Here is a 23,131-nt window from a genome sequence, read left to right on the forward strand (position 1 = left end):
CCTTCTATTTGGAGGTAGAAGTTACAACCCTTAACTTCAGCATTGCAGGTTAATAGCTGTCCATAATGAAAACAAAAATTCCTCAGCACTTTCTGCATCAATCACCAGAAAGGCACAAAGCGAACTACTACACTACAGAGAAATATGAATTAAGAGTGGCCATGTAGTAGACACATGTTATTACTGAAGAACAGGACCTTCCAATTATTGCAAGTAGAAAATGCTATCTGTTAGTACAGAACTATACCTGCAGCAATAACACAGCCTAGAAAGTTATATACTGCAGTGTGGTGAGCTTGAATTTTGGCACTTGCAAAGACCTAGGTTCAAATCCCAGCTGTGGCACTTCTGAGCTGTGTGCCTTTGACCAAGTAACATAATCCCTGAGTTTCTTTCCTTATCCTGTCTTGTGATGATGGTTATAAAGTAAGATATACCTACCTTATAAAATTGAGAAGATTAAACAAGGTAAGCAACCATTAGCGTGATTAATTTTCCCTCCTGTTTCCTCATTTTATAGGTAAGAGAATATTGAGGCACAGAGATAAAGTTTTTACCCAAAGCACAGTAATTTACAGATGAATTTGAAGCTAGGCTTAAAATACTCTTGATTTAAGCATGCAAACTTGGGAAATGAAGTATGTACTAAAGACCAGTAGCTCCATTTGATAAGGATAGTAATTTATTAAGTAAATAATAAATTATAGCTGCCTGATAAATGCCACACGAAGTGTAGAACAAGTGCAATTTATGTGATTAAAAATTTAACATATTCATATAATACTTTGCTTTATAAAGTGCTATGACTAATATAATCTGACCACAGTAGCCTTATCTTTAAAAGACCTACTTTTTTAGTTATAAGAGTAATAATTTCATAGACTAAGAAATTTCAGAAAAAATAAATTACGTGTGAATAAAGGAAAATCATGACTAATTAATGATTTTGCTAATAATTTCTCAACTTTTAATAAAAGCCCAAGTTTCTCTTAACTGTATATATCATACATAGAAGAGGTTAAATTAGAGGTTTAAAAAGTAGCCACTTTGCTAGGAAGAATAAGGTTGCTTGGATTTGTTGCAAAAAATATAAGTAAATGTGAAAGTAAACTTTGTATGGTCAAAGAAATAAAAGACTGCCACTAACAGAGGCAAATGGTTTTTCAAAATACATCTTCGTACCCTACAATTTCAATTCAATGGTGTCTTCAGTATTACAAGTCTAGACAAACCACACCTTCCTTCAGTCCTCCCCGTCCCCATCTCTTGAAATCAATAGACACTAGAAAATAAATTTTAAAAATCCACAAAACTATTTCAAATGATTTTATTAGAAAACTGTTGTGTTTCCCATTTACAGAAAGTTTAAATGTTTCCTGAAATATACCACTTGCTGTAAATAACTTACCAAATCTTAACCTTTTGTACACTGGTGATGGGGGGGGCCATGGAGGGTGGGGTTTTGGACTGGGAAACTGCATCATTGTTGCTGCATTATCTCATAGCACACATTCACCCCACATATACATAATATACCACAGCAAATGAACATGTCGAATATTCTTAAGTTTCTCCCTTCTTTAAAGCCCCTGACCTGGTACAGAATCTAATCAATGGACGCTTTCATTATAGCAAAAGCTTCCAGCTGGTTCTGCTGACGGCTGTCCTCTCTGTTTTGACCTACCTTGCATATTGGGGCCAGATTAACCTGAAAGTAATTCTGCCCTGTTACTTCCTTTTTCAAAAGTCAACAGAAGTTTCCCATTAATAACGTCACATTTAAAATAATGGTTAATTCTTACCAGCAATACGCTTGGTTCTTTCATTTCCTCACTTCACCTGAGACAAAGTCCATCATGATGCAATGAGTGATAAGGACAAATTTTCCTTGAAAACTGAGGATTGTCAGTTCTATTTTTCTCCCACACTCTAACTACAATATATTAACTCACAGCACCACCTATCTTTCAATAAAAGGTTAGGAAACTAGTTTTATTTTTAGCATAATGCCCAATATCTGGCCTGTACAATTTAGTGTGAAATTAAGTCTAAAATGCAGAAAGGAAAAAAAAAAAACTAAAAATAGAAGTTCCATTTGACATGTATGTAAAACACTTATACCAGTATGTATCAATTTCTTAGTAACGTTTCAAACAAAGAAGTCTGGCCAGCAGTATACTGAAGATTTTAATCTGCCACAAAATAGTCAGTGAACAAACTGTGCCTGAGGATGTTAAACTCGAAGTCGCAATCAGGGAGAAGCAGGGCCGTTCTGTCTTATAAATTCTAATATTCATTGATATTTTCATGCCCAAGTGTTAACTAGAATGTGTGTTGCCTTTTCCTTAGAAGTCTTCCCAACATTTTGGTCATTTTCCTTGTTTAAATAAGAAAAAAAAAAAAAAAAGGTATAAAATTTCATTTTCATATGCTCTCAGTGTGACCCCTCTCAGTACTACAAATAAGTATAAATTTATAACGTGGAAGACAGCCTGCTCATACAGCACACAGTTCATCCTCTGTTTAAGGATCCCAATCAAGACACCTTACCCCTTTCTCAAATCAGTGTTATTCTCTGACCTCACGCTGCAACAGAACTCTTTTTAGAAATGACGATTTTCTCACATAAACCTAAGCAGTATAGAAATATCAGAGAAAGTATTTTTTGGTCAGAATGAATGGGCATTTGTACCAACAGCTGAGAAGTCAAACCATGAAAAGTCGAACCATGAGAAGCAACTGATTATATGAAAAGCCTGGCTGTGATCTCCATGAAGAATTAAACTGTCTTGCATTTACAGAGCATTTCTCCTGGGCAGTCCATGTCAGCTCTATAAGGCAGGCAGGGGCGGGTATCACCGCCCTTTTCACCTACAGGGAAACAGATGCACTACAGTTTAAGCGTGTCAGTCCAATGGAAAAACAGAACTCCAAGCCAAGGGTGATTTACAGCTGTCTCACGTTCTATTCCTCAGATTTAAAAATTAGAAAAAAAAAATAATAATTTCAGTTAAAACGGATTGAAAATAATGTAACTTATGAAAGTTATTTTGAAAACAGCATGTGGTTACAATTTTCAGTAATATGACAAAAGTTTTGAAGACTATTTTTAAAGAATAGCTTGTCAAAACTAATTGGATTAAGCATCTTCTTAGCAATTGATATACTGGGGCTCTAATTATTCTAGAAAGCTCTTTTGTTAGAGCATAAGCAGTTCATCATGTCAGAGCATACAACTTGTACCATGTAGTCTTTCTTCTGGCGATTCTCATCAGCAGAGAGCAACACGACTCTGTGACTAGTTAATTAAATCACCATCCAATTCCAGTTACAGTTAGCTTGTCGGTCGTAGCAGAGTTGTTAAAAGAGAGAAATAAGCTCTTCTAACCTTTACAACAATTAGTCAAATTTTCATATTATCAATGGAATAAAGAGGATAGTTCTCACCTGCTTCACAGGGCTTCTATTCTTTCTGAAGTTTTACATTTCACATCCATTTTTTCCTAATGTCATATTACAGTTGACCCTTGAACAACGAGTTTGAACTGTGCATGTCCACTTACACGTGGAGTTTTTTCAATAAATACCTAGTATAGTACTACCCGATCCCCGGTTGATTGAATCCCCAGATGCAGAACCATGGATATGAGAACCAAGTGTAAACTTAAACGCAGATTTTCAACTGCTTGGGATCAGCTCCCCTCACCCTCACAAGGGTTAACTGTGATTTTAAATTCCTTCTCTCCTCCTGTAGAATCCCTTTTAAGCTATTCCAGGGAAATTACTAATATACTTCCAGGTACTAAACTTCTGCGTCATAACATTTAAAATACAATAGAAATTTTTATATTTTCTCATATTTTATTGCACAGTATAAACTTGATTAAAATGCACTAAGTAACAGCATGTGTTTAAATCAACACTAACTTAAAATGTTAGGTAGGAAATAGCATAACTTACTTTAATATATTCCAACTCAGTATGAAGGTGAGCAATTTATTTCTGAAGGTTTAGATATTTTAACTGTAGTTTATTATCAAAGCAAACAAAATATTTTGGTCTCTTTCTTCACCTTTGATTCTTTTTAATTCTTCTTCTTTAGTTCACAGTGTCATAGAAGTGTAAAATAAGACTGATAGAAACCACTCTAAAACATATGGCTTTATATACATAAAAAATTCAATAATGTTGCCACAACCCCTAATACAGAGTGATTCTTATTTATCTACTAGTATCCAGAATAAACTTCTGTACATATTAAATTGTTCAAGTATATCTAGAGCAGTGCTTATAAAAGTGACGTCCCACTGCTACATTAATGGGCATCTCTTTGAAGACCACTTCTAATTTCAACACAATTAAGGTAGAGTTCTAAAATTTTTTGATTTTACAACTTATCATACATCTTCAAATATTCTAAAATGCTCCAATGAGCCAAACATCTAATTTAATTTACATCTAGCTGAACATCCCTTTTGTACAGCACCAGTGGTTAAATTAAAAATGCATCTGACTAACCAAATGTTTTCTTCCTCCCATTAGTTACAGTTTGTTATTTATTTATATAACACTGAACCCAAACTGAAAATGAAGACAACTCAGGTCAAACTCTTTCACCCTAAATAAACATTTCATTCACTTCACACTTAAATACCTAATTGTTTTCCTATAGTGTATGTTTCTCAGTAACAATGATACAATTAACTAAGCCAAAGACCAACTTCTCATCTTTGAGGATTAGGCAAGTCGGATAGGATTCTCCAGGTTTGCTTTAAAACTTTCCAGAAACCTGGTAGCCAGTTCGTCATCTACCACTCGGCTGTCACTGGACATTGTGACCGTTATGAGCTGGTGTTGCTGCAGTTTGGCATTACCCTCTTCATCCTGAGTGAGCTTCAGCACAGGTCGGAATCTCCCAACAGCCAAAATGCAGGCCTGAGGAGGGTTGATCACTGCAGTAAACTCATCGATGCCAAACATCCCCAAGTTGGAAATACTAAGGGAAAACAAAAAGCTCTGAAGATGGCATGTCCTTAATCAAAGAACCCTTTCCCTGAGTCATATATTTTTACTTTATTAAAAAACTGTGCCACAGAACCTTATTCCAAGTTACTCAAAGACCAAAGACAAAGAATACCATTTACAGTAGGATCAAAAAAACAGGTATCAACACACAAATATTGTATCTAATGTAAACATTTATTCAGCATTGAACTGGAAGTCCTAGGCAGAGGAATATGGCAAGGAAAAGAAATAGAAGGTATGAAGACTAGAAAAAAGAAATAAAACTTTATTATTCACAGATGAACTGATTGTGTACACAGAAAATCTAAGCCTCTATAGGTAAACTAGTAAGATTAATAAATGAATTTAGCTAAGTCACTAGATAATAAGTCAATATAAAAATTTACATCTATATACAAGTTGCTTTCATTAGAAAATAATACCATTTACAATAGTATACAAAATATCTAGGACTAAATCTAATGAAACATATATAAGACCTCTAAACAAAAAATTATAAAACACAACTGAAAGAAATCAAAGAACAAGTAAACAATGGTTTATACCATGCTCATTCACTGGAAGACTCAACGTTATAAGGATGTCAATTCTCCTTAAACTTAAATTGATCAAACAATTCAATGCAATCCCAATAAAAATCCGAGCAAGATTAGTGTGTGTGTGTGTGTGTGTGTGTGTGTGTGTGTGTACGAAAAATGACAAGTTGATTCTAAAATTTATTTGGAAGTACAAAGCCAGGAAAGACAATCTTGATGGTGAACAAATTTGGAAGACTTTCATTGTCATATATCAAAAGTTATAGTTTGCTGGTATTAAGCAAGGGAAGGACTAACAGGTCAATTGAAAAGGAGAGAGAATACAGAAAAGGACCAAACACACTTGGTTACCTTCTCAATGCTACAGAGAAGAAGTAATCTTTTCAATAATTGAGGCTTAGTCCATTAATTATCCACAAAGGGAAAAAAAGAGAATCATGACCTTTACCTCCATATCAAAGACAAAATCTAATTTCAGATGAATTGCAACCTACATGTGAGAAGTTATAAAGCTTCTGAAGATAACATAGAAGAATAACTTCATGACTCTGGGATAGACAATAATTCCTAGCAGAAAACAGAGTACTAACTATAAAGAAAAATACTGATAAATAGGATTTTATTAAAATTCAGAACTTCTGTTCATTAAAAAACACCATCAAGAAAGTTTCAAAGGCAAGGTACAAAGTGGAAAAGGTATTTCAAATAATATATATCCTATAAAAGTCTGTGTATCGGGAAAAAGGAACTCCTATAAAACATTTTTAAAAACAGACACAAGACTTCAACAGGTATTTTACCCGATGAGTTACCAGATACCCAAATGGCTGACAGATAAATGAAAACAGTATTCAACATCATTAATTTGCATTTCTCTGACCACAAAGAGTACCACTACACACACCAAGATTCATTAAAATTTAAAACCTAACAATATTAAGAGTTAACAAGAATATGAAGCAATGGGAATTCTTCATACACTGTTGATGGAAGAAAAAAATGGTAGAACCATTTTGGAAAACTATCTGGCAGGATCTACTAAAGCTATAAACTCAGCAATTCTACTTTCAGGTCTATACAACAAAAATATGTACAGGGCTTCCCTGGTGGTGCAGTGGTTGAGAGTCTGCCTGCCAATGCACGGGACACGGGTTCGAGCCCTGGTCTGGGACGATCCCACATGCCACGGAGCAACTAGGCCCGTGAGCCACAACTACTGAGCCTGCGCATCTGGAGCCTGTGCTCCGCAACAAGAGAGGCCACGATAGTGAGAGGCCTGCGCACCGCAATGAAGAGTGGCCCCCGCTTGCCGCAACTAGAGAAAGCCCTCGCACAGAAAACAAAGACCCAACATAGCCAAAAATAAATAAATAAATAAATTAATTAATTAATAAAAAAATATGTACATATAGTCACCATAAGACACTAACAAAAATGTTCATGAGCACCAAACTGTAAACAACACAAATGCCCAACAGTGAAATGGACACTAGCATATTTATACAGCATACTACAGAATATTATAATGCAATAATAAATAAATGACTGCTTCACACAACAACATGCATGGTTCATCTCACAGACATTAATGTTGAGTGAAAGAAGTCAGACACTGAAAAATATGTATTTATGTAAAGATCAAAGTTGGCAAAACAAGAACTTCGGTGATAATTTTCAGAATCATGGTTACCACCCTCAAGGGGGTGAGAATTAGGAAGGGTAAAGGGAGGCTTATGGGATGCAGATAATGTTCATTATCTTGCTTTGGTTGGTTACACAGCTTTCTTCACTTTATAAAACATTCCAGCTACACTCAGTGTACTGTACTGTAAGTTATACTTAAACAAAAATAGAGCTGATAATAACTCAAGAGTCTATGTGTTAATATTTTACCCCAAAGGACCTTAAAATAAATCACAAGTAGAAAAAAAATAGTTGACGTTTATAAATCTATTGTATGTCAGACCCTGAATGTCATTCTATGAACATCTAAATGGGTTAACTAGGTAACCCTAATGGCTTCCTACTAGCTTTGATTCATATGAAAGACTAACTAGTCTGAAGAACATTTTCACATATTCTCTTGTCTAAATAAAGTATGATATTTAGCTTAAATTTTTAAAGAAATGTTTCAGAAAATAAATGAAACAGGTTAACAAGGACTTCATAAGTCTTATGTCTGTTTGATGCTACAAATAATTAAGTTTAAATTTTACCTAAAAGATCCTCCTTGGTATTCTTCAGGTAACAATTTTCCATCTCTAGCTTTCTTTGATAGAGCCTGAGAAAAATACAAACAGAGCATGACAACCAACACTACATTATATGGCTGATTTTGTCACTTAAAAATATTTTTATAGGGTACACTCTCATCTTTGATATGCCTTGACTTGACTTTATAAGAGACTATATATACATACATATGTATATATATATATTTTAAAATTATATATATATAATTTTCTCTAACACACTTAAAAAATGAGTAAGTTAGGCATTAACCAAGATGGCGGAGTAGAAGGACGTGCTCTCACTCCCTCTTGCGAGAGCACCAGAATCACAACTGGCTGCTGGACAATCATTGACAGGAAGACCCTGGACTTCACCAAGGAGGATAAGCCACGGCCAAGGACAGAGGAGAAGCCACAGTGAGACGGTAGGAGGGGCGCAATCAGACTAAAATCAAATCCCATAACTGCTGGGTGGGTGACTCACAGACTGGCAAACACTTATACCACAGAAGTCCACCCACTGGAGTGAAGGTTCTGAGCCCCACGTCAGGCTTCCCAACCTGGGGGTCCTGCAACGGGAGGAGGAATTCCTAGAGAATCAGACTTTGAAGCCTAGTGGGAATTGATTGCAGGACTTCTACAGGACTGGGGGAAACAGAGACCCCACTCTTGGAGGGCACACACAAAGTAGTGTGCGCATTGGGACCCAGGGGAAGGAGCAGTGACCCTGGGGGAGACTGAACCAGACCTACCTGCTGGTGTTGGGGGGTCTCCTGCAGAGGCGGGGGGTGACTCTGTTTCACCGTGGGGACAAGGACACTGGCAGCGGAGGTTCTGGGAAGTGCTCCTTGGCGTGAGCCCTCCCAGAGTCTGCCATTAACCCCACCAAAGAGCCCAGGTAGGCTCCAGTGTTGGGTTGCCTCAGGCAAAACAACCAACAGGGAGGGAACCCAGCCACACCCATCAACAGTCAAGTGGATTAAAGTTTTACTGAGCTCTGACCGCCACAGCAACAGTCAGCTCTACCCACCACCAGAGCCTCCCACCAAGCCTCTTAGATAGCCTCAACCACCAGAGGGCAGACAGCAGAAGCAAGAAAAACTACAATCCTGCAGCCTGTGGACCAAAAACCACAGTTACAGAAAGACAGACAAGATGACAAGGCAGAGGGCTATGTACCAGATGAAGGAACAAGAAAAAACCCCAGAAAAACAACTAAATGAAGTGGAGATAGGCAACCTTCCAGAAAAAGAATTCAGAATAATGATAGTGAAAATGATCCAGGACCTCGGAATAAGAATGGAGGCAAAGATTGAGAAGATGCAAGAAATGATTAACAAAGATCTAGAAGAAATAAAGAACAAACAAACAGAGATGAACAATACAATAACTGAAATGAAAACTACACTAGAAGGAATCAATAGCAGAGTAACTGAGGCAGAAGAACGGATAAGTGACCTGGAAGACAGAATGGTGGAATTCACCGCTGCGGAACAGACTAAAGAAAAAAGAATGAAAAGAAATGAAGACAGCCTAAGAGACCTCTGGGACAACATTAAATGCAACAACATTCGCATTATAGGGGTCCCAGAAGGAGAAGAGAGAGAGAAAGGACCTGAGAAAATATTTGAAGAGATTATAGTCGAAAACTTCCCTAACATGGGAAAGGAAATAGCCACCCAAGTCCAGGAAGCGCAGAGTCCCATACAGGATAAACCCAAGGAGAAACACGCCGAGACACATAGTAATCAAAGTGGCAAAAATTAAAGACAAAGAAAAATTATTGAAAGCAGCAAGGGAAAAACGACAAATAACATACAAGGGAACTCCCATAAGGTTAACAGCTGATTTCTCAGCAGAAACTCTACAAGCCAGAAGGGAGTGGCATGATATACTTAAAGTGATGAAAGGGAAGAACCTACAACCAAGATTACTCTACCTGGCAAGGATCTCTTTTAGATTTGATGGAGAAACCAAAAGCTTTACAGACAAGCAAAAGCTACGAGAATTCAGCACCACCAAACCAGCTCTACAACAAATGCTAAAGGAACTTCTCTAAGTGGGAAACACAAGAGAAGAAAAGGACCTACAAAAACAAACCCAAAACAATTAAGAAAATGGTCATAGGAACATACATATCGATAATTACCTTAAACGTGAATGGATTAAATGCCTCAACCAAAAGACACAGACTAGCTGAATGGATACAAAAACAAGACCCATATATATGCTGTCTACAAGAGACCCACTTTAGACCTAGGGACACATACAGACTGAAAGTGAGGGGATGGAAAAAGATATTCCATGCAAATGGAAATCAAAAGAAAGCTGGAGTAGCTATACTCATATCAGATAAAATAGACTTTAAAATAAAGAATGTTACAAGAGACAAGGAAGGACACTACATAATGATCAAGGGATCAATCCAAGAAGAAGATATAACAATTATAAATATATATGCACCCAACATAGGAGCACCTCAATACATAAGGCAACTGCTAACAGCTATAAAAGAGGAAATCGACAGTAACACAATAATAGTGGGGGACTTTAACACCTCACTTACACCAATGGACAGATCATCCAAAATGAAAATGAATAAGGAAACAGAAGCTTTAAATGACACAATAGACCAGTTAGATTTAATTGATATATATAGGACATTCCATCCAAAAACAGCAGATTACACGTTCTTCTCAAGTGCGCACGGAACATTCTCCAGGATAGATCACATCTTGGGTCACAAATCAAGCCTCAGCAAATTTAAGAAAATTGAAATCATATCAAGCATCTTTTCTGACCACAACGCTATGAGATTAGAAATGAATTACAGGGGAAAAAACGTAAAAAAGACAAACACATGGAGGCTAAACAATACGTTACTAAATAACCAGGAGATCACTGAAGAAATCAGAGAGGAAATCAAAAAATACCTAGAGACAAATGACAATGAAAACACGACGACCCAAAACCTATGGGATGCAGCAAAAGCAGTTCTAAGAGGGAAGTTTATAGCTATACAAGCCTATCTCAAGAAACAAGAAAAATCTCAAGTAAACAATCTAACCTTACACCTGAAGAAACTAGAGAAAGAAGAACAAACAAAACCCAAAGTGAGCAGAAGGAAAGAAATCATAAAGATCAGAGCAGAAATAAATGAAATAGAAACAAAGAAGACAATAGCAAAGATCAATAAAACTAAAAGTTGGTTCTTTGAGAAGATAAACAAAATTGATAAGCCATTAGCCAGACTCATCAAGAAAAAGAGGGAGAGGACTCAAATCAATAAAATCAGAAATGGAAAAGGAGAAGTTACAACAGACACTGCAGAAATACAAAGCATCCTAAGAGACTACTACAAGCAACTTTATGCCAATAAAATGGACAACCTGGAAGAAATGGACAAATTCTTAGAAAGGTATAACCTTCCAAGACTGAACCAGGAAGAAACAGACAATATGAACACACCAATCACAAGTAATGAATTTGAAACTGTGATTCAAAATCTTCCAACAAACAAAAGTCCAGGACCAGATGGCTTCACAGGTGAATTCTATCAAACATTTAGAGAAGAGCTAACACCTATCCTTCTCAAACTCTTCCAAAAAATTGCAGAGGAAGGAACACTCCCAAACTCATTCTATGAGGCCACCATCACCCTGATACCAAAACCAGACAAAGACACTACAAAAAAAGAAAATTACAGACCAATATCACTGATGAATATAGATGCAAAAATCCTCAACAAAATACTAGCAAATAGAATCCAACAACACATTAAAAGGATCATACACCACGATCAAGTGGGATTTATCCCAAGGATGCAAGGATTCTTCAATATACGCAAATCAATCAATGTGATACACCATATTAACAAATTGAAGAATAAAAACCATATGATCATCTCAACAGATGCAGAAAAAGCTTTTGACAAAATTCAACACCCATTTATGATAAAAACTCTCCAGAAAGTGGGCATAGAGGGAACCTACCTCAACATCATAAAGGCCATATTATGACAAACCCACAGCAAACATCATTCTCAATGGTGAAACACTGAAAGCATTTCCTCTAAGATCAGGAACAAGACAAGGATGTCCACTCTCACCACTATTATTCAACATAGTTCTGGAAGTCCTAGCCACGGCAATCAGAGAAGGAAAAGAAATAAAAGGAATCCAAATTGGAAAAGAAGAAGTAAAACTGTCACTGTTTGCGGATGACATGATACTATACATAGAGAATCCTAAAACTGCCACCAGAAAACTGCTAGAGCTAATTAATGAATATGGTAAAGTTGCAGGATACAAAATGAATGCACAGAAATCTCTTGCATTCCTATACACTAATGATGAAAAATCTGAAAGAGAAATTATGGAAACACTCCCATTTACCATTGCAACAAAAAGAATAAAATACCTAGGAATAAACCTACCTAGGGAGACAAAAGACCTGTATGCAGAAAACTATAAGACACTGATGAAAGAAATTAAAGATGATACCAACAGATGGAGAGATATACCATGTTCTTGGATTGGAAGAATCAACATTGTGAAAATGACTATACTACCCAAAGCAATCTACAGATTCAATGCAATCCCTATCAAATTACCAATGGCATTTTTTACAGAGCTAGAACAAATCATCTTAAAATTTGTATGGAGTCACAAAAGACCCTGAATAGCCAAAGCAGTCTTGAGGGAAAAAAATGGAGCTGGAGGAATCAGACTCCCTGACTTCAGACTATACTACAAAGCTACAGTAATCAAGACAATATGGTACTGGCACAAAAACAGAAACATAGATCAATGGAACAAGATAGAAAGCCCAGAGATTAACCCACGCACCTATGGTCAACTAATCTATGACAAAGGAGGCAAAGATATACAATGGAGAAAAGACAGTCTCTTCAATAAGTGGTGCTGGGAAAAGTGGACAGCTACATGTAAAAGAATGAAATTAGAATACTCCCTAACACCATACACAAAAATAAACTCAAAATGGATTAGAGACCTAAATATAAGACTGGACACTATAAAACTCTTAGAGGAAAACATAGGAAGAACACTCTTTGACATAAATCACAGCAAGATCTTTTTTGATCCACCTCCTAGAGTAATGGAAATAAAAACAAAAATAAACAAATGGGACCTAATGAAACTTCAAAGCTTTTGCACAGCAAAGGAAACCATAAACAAGACGAAAAGACAACCCTCAGAATGGGAGAACATATTTGCAAACGAATCAACGGACAAAGGATTAATCTCCAAAATATATAAACAGCTCATGCAGCTCAATTATTAAAGAAACAAACACCCCAATCCAAAAATGGGCAGAAGACCTAAATAGACATTTCTCCAAAGAAGACATACAGACGGCCACGAAGCACATGAAAAGATGCTCAACATCACTAATTATTAGAGAAATGCAAATCAAAACTACAGTGAGGTATCACCTCACACCAGTTAGAATGGGCATCATCAGAAAATCTACAAACAACAAATGCTGGAGAGGGTGTGGAGAAAAGGGAACCCTCTTGCACTGTTGGTGGGAATGTAAATTGATACAGCCAGTATGGAGAATAATATGGAGGTTACTTAAAAAACTAAAAATAGAATTACCATATGACCCAGCAATCCCACTACTGAGCATATACCCAGAGAAAACCGTAATTCAAAAAGACACATGCACCCGAATGTTCATTGCAGCACTATTTACAATAGCCAGGTCATGGAAGCAACCTAAATGCCCATCAACAGATGAATGGATAAAGAAGTTGTGGTACATATATACAATGGAATATTACTCAGCCATAAAAAGGAACTAAATTGAGTCATTTGTTGAGAAGTGGATGGATCTAGAGACTGTCATACAGAGTGAAGTAAGTCAGAAAGAGAAAAACAAATATCGTATATTAATGCATGTATGTGGAACCTAGAAAAATGGTACAGATGAGCCGGTTTGCAGGGCAGAAGTTGAGACACAGATGTAGAAAATGGACATATGGACACCAAGGGGGGAAAACTGCGGTGGGGTGGGGATGGTGGTGTGCTGAATTGGGCGATTGGGATTGACATGTATACACTGATGTGTATAAAATTGATGCCTAATAAGAACCTGCAGTATGAACAAACAAACAAACAAAACAACTAATACTAAACTTTCATTGGGTTATTTGTATGGAAATATGTTAATATAAATGTTTCAGACATTACAAGAAATTTCTAAAAATCTTATATTTGTATTTGTATGGAAATATGTATGGAAATATGTTAATATAAATGTTTCAGACATTACATGAAATTTCTAAAAATCTTATATGTTCTGGTATAATGTTATAAGTAATAATCCTAGTTATTACTTTAAAATGTATATCTCAGAAATAACTAATTTTCTTGTCAACTGCATTATTATGAACTTTCATCGAATCTTTAACTGTGGTCGTTTTTAAGTCTTTTCTCATTTACAGACAGTTCTGGGTGTACTCTGATGCTTTTGCAAATATGTTCCTATAAAAGGGTTTCATCTTCAAGAAATTCATGGAAAAGACTCTGACAAGTACAGGTTTCTGGTAACTGACTGTACTGCTGAACTGAATGAATAAGCATTTTCAGAACTCTGATGAAAAACTGATGAACTCAAAAAAGTGCTAACAAAAGATCAAGATGAAAAAAAAAATTTAATTACATGGGACTGAGTGAACTGATGAGGATGAGTATAATCTTTGTGACTTTCTGTCTGAATTAAAAAAAAAAAATCCCACAAGGACTCAGAGGCAAAGAATATACAAATCAATTTTCACTGCAAAGTAAAGGAGCTGTTACAGTGGAGGATTACTGGACTGAATGTCAATATTATGACATAGTATGAGTGTGTTTCAGGTTTGGTAATTGCAATCATTGTTGCTTTTATTGTGGTCATCCATGTACAACGCTTCGTGTCAGTCTATTTATCTCTTGTAAAAATAAAATACAGTGTGTGTGTATGAAAAAAAAAAAAAGAGTAAGTTAGAGCACAGATAATCCAAGAAGCTATATACATGTGAATCAGAACTCTAGAAAAATCATTTCCCTTTAAAAATTCTTCAAATATTGGAATTACCTTGTACACTATGCAGAATGTTTCAGTGTTTTTTATATATACAGTGAAATTTTCCATTTTGCCTATAAAATTTTTTCTTGTAAGACAAAGTATTAGAAGAGCCCTTCTTGTTACTCTAGTAGCTTTTAAATAAATTATTCAACGGCAACAATCTCACAACCAACACATCAATTTTCATTTCAGTGTTTGCTTCTTTTTTACCCACAACATATATATAACTTCAAACAGTTGTTAAAAAAAACAGAGAATTTTATAGTTACTTTTCAATATTATATGCATCTTCTGTATTGTTAGTCTTTGCAACTGATTTTTAAATGTCTGTTTAACATTCTAAATACTGCATCTGCCACAATTTAGTCATTTTCCTAGTGTTGTAATTTGGTTCATTTGTTTCTTTTGAATTCCTTCATATAAATTCTCAGAAATGGAATTACAAAGCCCTAGAAAATGAACTTTTTTTTTTGGTCTTGATCCTATAGCTAAAACATTTCCTGTGAGCTAGTCTACCCTGCTACAAGGAATGTAAAAATGTAGTAATTTCATATCACCCTTGACAAAACTGATGTCTAAAAACTTACAGAGGGAAAGACAGATAACACTCTGAGAGCTACATGAGGAAAAGTAGTTGAATTTCCCTCTACTTGCAATTAACCACACATCTTAATTTTTATTTTTCAAAGCTTCAAAAGCAAGGGGACAGAGACTGAGTCATTACATACGAAAAATTAATGAAGAATTACTTTATGAGGGGGAGAGTAGAGATAAGCTACTGTCATTGGGTAGATGATATAAATCTGGGGTTTACTTAATATTCTGTATTGGATAGCTAACAAAGGTACAATTACAATCCCCACTGAAAACTACTTAATTTTGAACCATAGATGATTTAATTTTTGAAAAATAAAACATTCTTTAAAAATCAAAAACGATCTCAACATATCACTGTGACTTACTGCCAAATGAATCAATTACAGATTTATATTATTTGGATATAGTTACTTATAAAACTATTTACATCCAGAATGAAAAAAATAAAAGATGAATTTAGACTTGTATAGTCCTTGGAATATTAGAAGTAGAGAGGACAATCTACAAATGCATTTCTCCTGCCTTAAGCAATATAATAACTTCACATGATCTGAACAAGCACGTATCACATGAACTTTAAAAGGCATTTCTCTAAAGGCAGATGATCGTAACACATCCTGATGAGTTACCAGGCTACAACAAATAAAAAACATATTCATTAAAAAAAAAAAACCAACAGATGACAAGCACACATAATACACTTTAAGAAAATCTCTATAGACCCAAACATCAGCAGGATATTCTTGTCAACGAACTCCTAAGAACGTGGAATAAGAATAGATTCTGATGAGGATCACAGGTTTTGAAAGTAACTAATTCTCACTGGTATTTCCTGGGAATGTGAACTTAAAAATCAAAGCTCGTGTTTCCTGAACCATCCAGTTGACAAGACATAATACAAGCTGACTAGCAAATATTTCTAAAATATATCACATGCCTTACTAATTCATTCAAAAAATTTACTGGGTACTAATGAGCTAAACTTTGCCTCTGCCTCTTAAAACTGTTGAAGCTGGCCTACTGCCTGCGTTCCGCCTATTCAATGTGATGTTTTGGTGAGAGCTGACTCTTCCATATTGGACCCCAGGAAAAAGAAAGCGTTTTTGCTTCTGGAATACCAAGCACTTCTAGCGGTCTTGACTGTAGAGAGGAAATGAATAAACTTTTAAGAATAAAATGCTGTGAAAAGTGAGGTCTGTCCATTACCACTTTGACAGAGCTATAGTTTCAGCTTTAACTTTAAAATGTATCTAAAATACCATCTCTAGAGTTGCATTATAGACTTTGGGAAACAAAGCAGCCAACTTGAACACAGCTGGCCCTAGCTTGTATGCATGTTATTTCTGAATTTTTAAATGTTAAATGTTCTTAAAATGGGTTGTACCTGGATTAAAAACTTAAAAGTCTATATACGTAATTGATAAGCACTTGGAAATACCAAAAATATATATTACGCGCGCGCACACACACCTATCTCACAGTGTGGCGGTGTGTGCTAACCTACCTTCACAGAGTCAGCAATCTCCGGCAGACCCTTAGCAGCAGCATCTTTGATGACTGGTGTAATTAACCCTCTATCTGTTGCCACAGCCACTGAAATGTCAATAAAGGGCAGTTGCTTTGGGCTCTCTCCATCCCAGCTTACATTAACACTCGGCATTTGCTAGAAAGCAGAAGTAGAGAAAAATGTTGCTAAAGAAGTAGCTTTAGACCAAGGTTGTTACGGAAAAATAACTAACATTATTATGTAGTTTTGAAAGTGAATATAGCTAGACTGAAGGAAATAAATAAAACTTCGATTTGAAAAAAGTCGTTTGGACCTCTACATTAAATATCTTTTACGTTTGGGAAGAAAAATTAAACATACCATCTTTTTTGAAGCAAGCTTGAGGAAATTCTGATGACGTACCCATGTTTTGATCTCTTTATACCATGGCTAAGAAAAGGGCTTCCTTTGTTAAACCTAATTGCTAGGAAGTAGTTAACGTGTGTTAACCTTCCTGTCTCATATGATGACCGACATGACCTCGAGGAGAAGAGGGGAGGGCAGAGGGGTAGTGACATCCAAGCACATTACTTCTAAGGCATGAGGAAGCCTGACTTTCTAGTGCAGCCCTGGGAAATATTAGCAGGCCCTTGATAAATGACTTCCCTATTTAAGAGAGATTTCCTAGGCTTCATAAACATATGCTATATACTATATAGGAGCATGTATATATTTAATATACATACAACTACACTGAGGATGAAAAAAACCAGAGGAGATGACTAAATGCCTGGAAACAGTGTGTACTGATAATGTTGCCAGACATCACAGGAGAAAATGATGCTGAAAAACAGAAATCAAAAACTAATTTCTCTTCTCAAAAATTCACTGCTTTCTGCAGAGTAAGATCCAAGCCTCCCAGCATGTCATTTAAGCATGGCAATCCACAATTTGATTCCATCCAATTTAATTTTACTCTTGACCACTCCCCTAAGATGAATTTCCACTTTACTCAGGCTTCTCACTCTTATGCTACACTCATTTCCATTTCACCACTGTTCAATTGCAATTTTCACTTCTTCTTTCGAGGCTCAACTCTTTCATTCAACAATGCCACTCTGTCAAAATAATAAAGTCCCAATCTCCCAGAAGATTTTAAATTCTTCATGGACAGTGAAGTAAAAGAAGAAAACAAAACAAAACAAACAAACCCTCACAAATGAAGAATGTCTGGCAAATAAATTTAATTAGAAAGTTATGTAACAAAAACCTCTAGGATAAAGCCTAAGTTGTATTCAAAGGAAAATTCATCTTAAACTTTCTTATTAATAAAAAATAATTATAATGAATTACACATTCAAGTTTTCTAACAAGATATTTCTAACCAAAATAAACCTAGGGAAATGAAGGAGGGAACACATAATGAAACAATGTAAAAGGAGTGATAAAGCAAATATGCAATAATAAAAGTGAGACAGAGTTCAGAATAAACTCAGGCAGTGAGGACATTAAAATAATTATAAGAAACAAATTCAAATAACTAGGTTAATAAGTTTGGAAATCCAGGTGAGATGAATGATTTCCTGGGAATATGTAAATTTCTAAAACTGATTCAAGAAAAAGCTGAAAACCAAACAGCTTGATAATTATAGGGGAAAAAAATGGGAAAGCTGCCAAGGCCCCTTCCTCAAAATAGAACTAGGCTCAGATATTTTTACTGGTGAATTCTATAAAACTTCAAGAAATACAAATATTTGTAACACTGAAACAAGCACAGAGAAAGGAAAGGGAAAAATACAACCAAATTCATTTTATAAAGCAAATGATTTAGAAAAAAGAAAAACCTGAAAAAGCTAGCACACAATTTAAATTACAATTACTTACGGTTTCTGATAACAAAATTATAAAATGAAATCTTAACAAATAGCTAATGGACCACTAGAGACTCACTTGAAGAAGGCAAGAATGATTCATAATTAGAAGATCGTTAATATAAATCAAAATATTATTTGGTCAAAAGAGAAAAACCATATGAACACTGAGATACCAAACGACTGAAAAGGCATGCCTTTAAAATTTTCTATAGTTGTACTCTCCAAGAACTAAAAATAAATTCCTTATAAAAATACTTTAAATACAGCACTTAGTAAGCAGTGATGCAGAAAATAGCACAGTTATAGAAAGAAGCCATGACAGCAAATGGTGCTGAGCAGGGATTCAGGAAGCCTGGGCTTTGGATTTACATCTCCAGTCGGACACCTCGCTGAACTGCAGGCTCTGACGTTCACCTGCCTTCCTGCCACCCCGCTGGGACACTATGAGGCTTCCTGAACTTAATTTGTCCAAAACTGAAGTCTAGATTCCCTGCCTCAAACCTGCTCCTCTCCCAATCTTAGTACGTGGGAAATTCCATTCCTCCCACTGCTTGGACCAAAACCCATGTCCTTTTTTCCCTCACATTCCACATCCAATCCACCAGCAAACCCTGGTGGTTCTGCCTTGGAAATGTAACCACTTCCACCCTTGCCTCTCCGCAAGCTGTGTGCCACACAACCGCCGCAGCAGGCTCTCCTTTTTCTTTTTAAAGTTTTAAGTCAGATCATGTTAATCCTTCGCTCAAAACCCTCCAAAGACTTCCTTCTCATTCGTAATAAAATTCCTCCTCCTTCCCATGGTCACCAAGGCCTCGTGTACTTCGGGACCCCCTTAGCCCCTCTCCCTCTTCTTTTATGTTTAATCTCATCTCTTACCCTCCTACTCTCACTAACTCCACTCCAGGCACACCTGATCCCCAGCACCGTGTCTCTGGGTGACACGATCCACTCCTCACAGCCTCTGTGTTTGCTGTTCCCTCTGCCTGGAGCATCTTCTACCACACCTCTACGTGGTTTTCTCCCTCTCTGTCCACAGGCCTTGTCGCAATTATCATCCTGCCAGAGAAGCCTTCCTTGGCTAACTTTTGAAAATAATACCTCTAGTTCTTCCTTTCCCTTAACCTGCTTTTTCTCCTCAGCACTTTCACTATCTGACATATGTATTTGTTTGCCTCTCCCAACTAGAATATAAGCCCCATGAGAGCAGAAAATATGTAGGCTTTTGCTCACTACTATATCTCTAGTATTTAGCACATGCTAGGGGATCAATTAGTATTTGTGGAATAAACGGTCTTTATTCTGCTGTAATTAGTTGTAAGCCTTTGTGATTCTCAGTTTCTCCACCTGCAAAACTGAGTGAGGTTAAATAACAGAATATTTTTAGCATTAAAATTATAAAATTTTTGTGACTTAAAAATAAGAGTTCTATTTATTATATAAAATCCCAAGATGTGAGACTACTTTGGAAGCCAGAATTATTTGGGGTTTGCTACTTACTTTAAGGGTAACAGCTGCTGCCTTGATGATAAAATCGTTGACTGATACTTTGATGTCATCTGAAAGAAAAACAAGTGTATTAAAATTAGTGTTCATAATAAAACTTTTAAATTAACCATTATGATTTCAAACTTTTAAATTATGGACTGTACTGACAAACAATGATAAAAAATATTACAGGTTTTGTTCGCTTAGTCATGGTTCCTCTGAGTAGGGGAATGTGCATTATATGAGGTCCTGGATAAATAATATTAACCACGAATATAAAAGTTTTCTCCTGATCGATTACAGTTCTTTTAAACTGCTCAGATATCATACACAAGAACCGGAAAGATACATGACAACCATAATCAGAAAGAAAAGATCCAAGTCCCATGTCTTGAAAAAGACAAATGGTCTGTCCATGGCATATATAGTCAGGAAGTTTACAAGATGATTCATTTTTTTCCACATCCTTTTCAAATGTCCGTATTCTGTGTATTCTTTATAATACATGGATTATATTAGAACGGTGGTAGCTGTAGTCACTTTAAAGAAACAAACATAGATATATATATAGAGAGGGGATGTTCAGAAATTTCTTTTTACTAACAAAACGTACAATGAAAAAATTTAAGATCACTGCATTAAATAAGAGCTGCTTTTTAACTTAACAAAACAGGATACAGCAAATGCCAAAGATGAAGCAATGTTGGCGTGGGTCTTAATGCAATGAATAAAATGAGGTTCTCTGTCTAGTTTTATGGTGAATCCATTTAAATCAATTTCCTTCCAGTATAATGTTTTAAGATAAAGCTGGGGTCCCCTCCCTTCCCAAAGAGCTGATCTTAATGAAAGCATTTGGTTTATACCTCTGCTTTTCCCAGTGCGTATGAAAGTGTTGTAAACTACATTTGATTCTTTATTGCAAGGGCTTCTATAAACTTTAAGATCGGTATCTAGTCAGTTGATGGTATGTGGCAGGATACACAAATCCTGTTACTCTACTATCATGGAATTTTACATGAATGATATCTCATTCCAAAGGCATGCTAAGACTTCAGAAAGGGATTAGATGCATTACCATAAACCTAAATACTGTCAAACTGTCATGGTAACTGTCAGCTGCTCTTCTAATACACAGCTCTTATCATTCAGATTTCCAGAAACACAAACATTTTTGTTTGTTTAAAACTCCTTTGGGAGCAGAAAAACAAACGGATTTCCAGTGCTTAGAGCCTTAATGATACCCACATACAGAAAATTTGGTCTGCATAAATTCAAATATGCAGACAGAATATTTTATGAACACACTGTGCTTACCTCTCATGCCTCCTTAGCCTCCTTCTCACTTTACCTACTATCCATAGGTGTCCACAGTGAAGACTTCCCAAACCATTTACCAGCTGATGATTTCCAAATCTACTGCCCAAGTCCATAGTCCTCACTTAAAATTCCCTGCCCTCATCATACTCCTACATTTGACCACTTTCTTCATCTTGAAACACGTTCTCTTTCTGACTTCTGTGTCACAGACTCTCCTGGTTTTATTCCACTCTCTGCTCACTTACTTTCAGTCCTTTCCTCTCAATGTTGACATCTCCCCAGGTGAGAACTTTCAGTTTGATACCATTTATATGATAATGATTCCTCCAAATTCTATCTTGAATCCTGGTGTATCTGGAGCTTCAGACTCATACACCCTCTTTCTCACATGACATTTTCTACTTACGTGTCTGATAGGCATCCCAAATCTAATATGTGCAAAGGAGATTTTTTTCAAGTTCCTTTATTTTTAAATAAAATTTAAAACATACAGAAAAGTTTTTTTGCATTTTTTTTATATTGCGGACATTTTCAAACATACAGAAAGACCATTGGTAACATTTATTAAGAAGAGAGTAGGAAATACATTGTGAGGGAATATCAAATATTTTCCTTTGCATACTGTTACAAAACAAAGTGTGGAACGTACTTACAGAATGTTATATACTATAACCTTTAATGTGGGCCCTTTGAAGACTCATCAAAAAATCCCTAATTGAAAGGACATACCAAACCTGGTCCATGCAAAGATACTACACTAATCCATACCTCCAATGAAATTGTACTGTTTCCTGCCTCATGAGAGGAAGGAACCAGGAAAATTATTCCCACAATAACCTCTATATCATAACTAGCAAGTATGATTTGAAACCTATAAGGGGAGCTTCCAGGGTTAACTTTTTGAACATTGATCACTCTGTCTGAAATAGCTTTCCATTTGGTTCCTTGGACTATTAAAATCTGTCAGGTTTGAAAGCCTGTACCTATACTGATTTATCAGTTCTGCTTTCACTTAGGATGTAGAAAGCCACAAGAGAAAGTTGTGCCCATCCAAATAGGGTGGGAGGAAAAGCAACATAAACTACAAAATCATAACTTTCTTGAGTCTATTAGGGAGCTGAGGTTACATCTAAGCTTTACAATTATGTCTAACATTTATAACTAGAGTTCCAAGGAGAAAACACATGAAGCAGAAGATACAGTTAAACATAACTGTATCTGGGAGTTTTCCAAAATTAATGAAAGACACCAAACCACAAATCCAAGAAGCTGAGAGAAACCCAGACAGGATAAATGCAATAGGGAAAAAACAAAAAACAAAAAATGTTAGGCATATAATAGTCAAGCTGCTATTGGAAAAATCTTGAAGGCAACCAGAGAGAAAGAAAACATCATATACAGGGCAACACAGATTAAGAATGGCAGCAGATATTCAGCAAGTCAGAAGATAACGGAATGGTATCTTTAAGTAAAAATACTGGGGGAAAA

The 23,131-nt window shown here is 36.0% G+C and overlaps 1 protein-coding gene across 2 annotated transcripts in view; it reads right to left on the reverse strand.

The window, feature by feature from the left end:
• Positions 1-1,312: 1,312 nt before the first annotated feature.
• PDHX (pyruvate dehydrogenase complex component X) overlaps positions 1,313-23,131 on the reverse strand; it is a 91,632-nt gene continuing 69,813 nt past the window's right edge. The window contains exons 8-11 of one of the 2 annotated variants that reach the window (XM_082343812.1): positions 20,339-20,397; positions 16,986-17,144; positions 7,778-7,842; positions 1,313-4,996 (exon numbers count right to left, since the gene is read on the reverse strand). In XM_082343812.1, the coding sequence (XP_082199938.1) occupies positions 4,738-4,996; positions 7,778-7,842; positions 16,986-17,144; positions 20,339-20,397 (542 nt within the window). In that variant the 3' untranslated portion in view covers positions 1,313-4,737. Of the gene's footprint in view, positions 4,997-5,039; positions 5,270-7,777; positions 7,843-16,985; positions 17,145-20,338; positions 20,398-23,131 lie in introns of those variants that run through there. The other variant, XM_082343811.1, reaches the window with a different exon arrangement.

This window comes from Balaenoptera borealis (assembly GCF_965194805.1).
Source record: "Balaenoptera borealis genome assembly, chromosome: 11".
Lineage (NCBI taxonomy): Eukaryota > Metazoa > Chordata > Mammalia > Artiodactyla > Balaenopteridae > Balaenoptera > Balaenoptera borealis.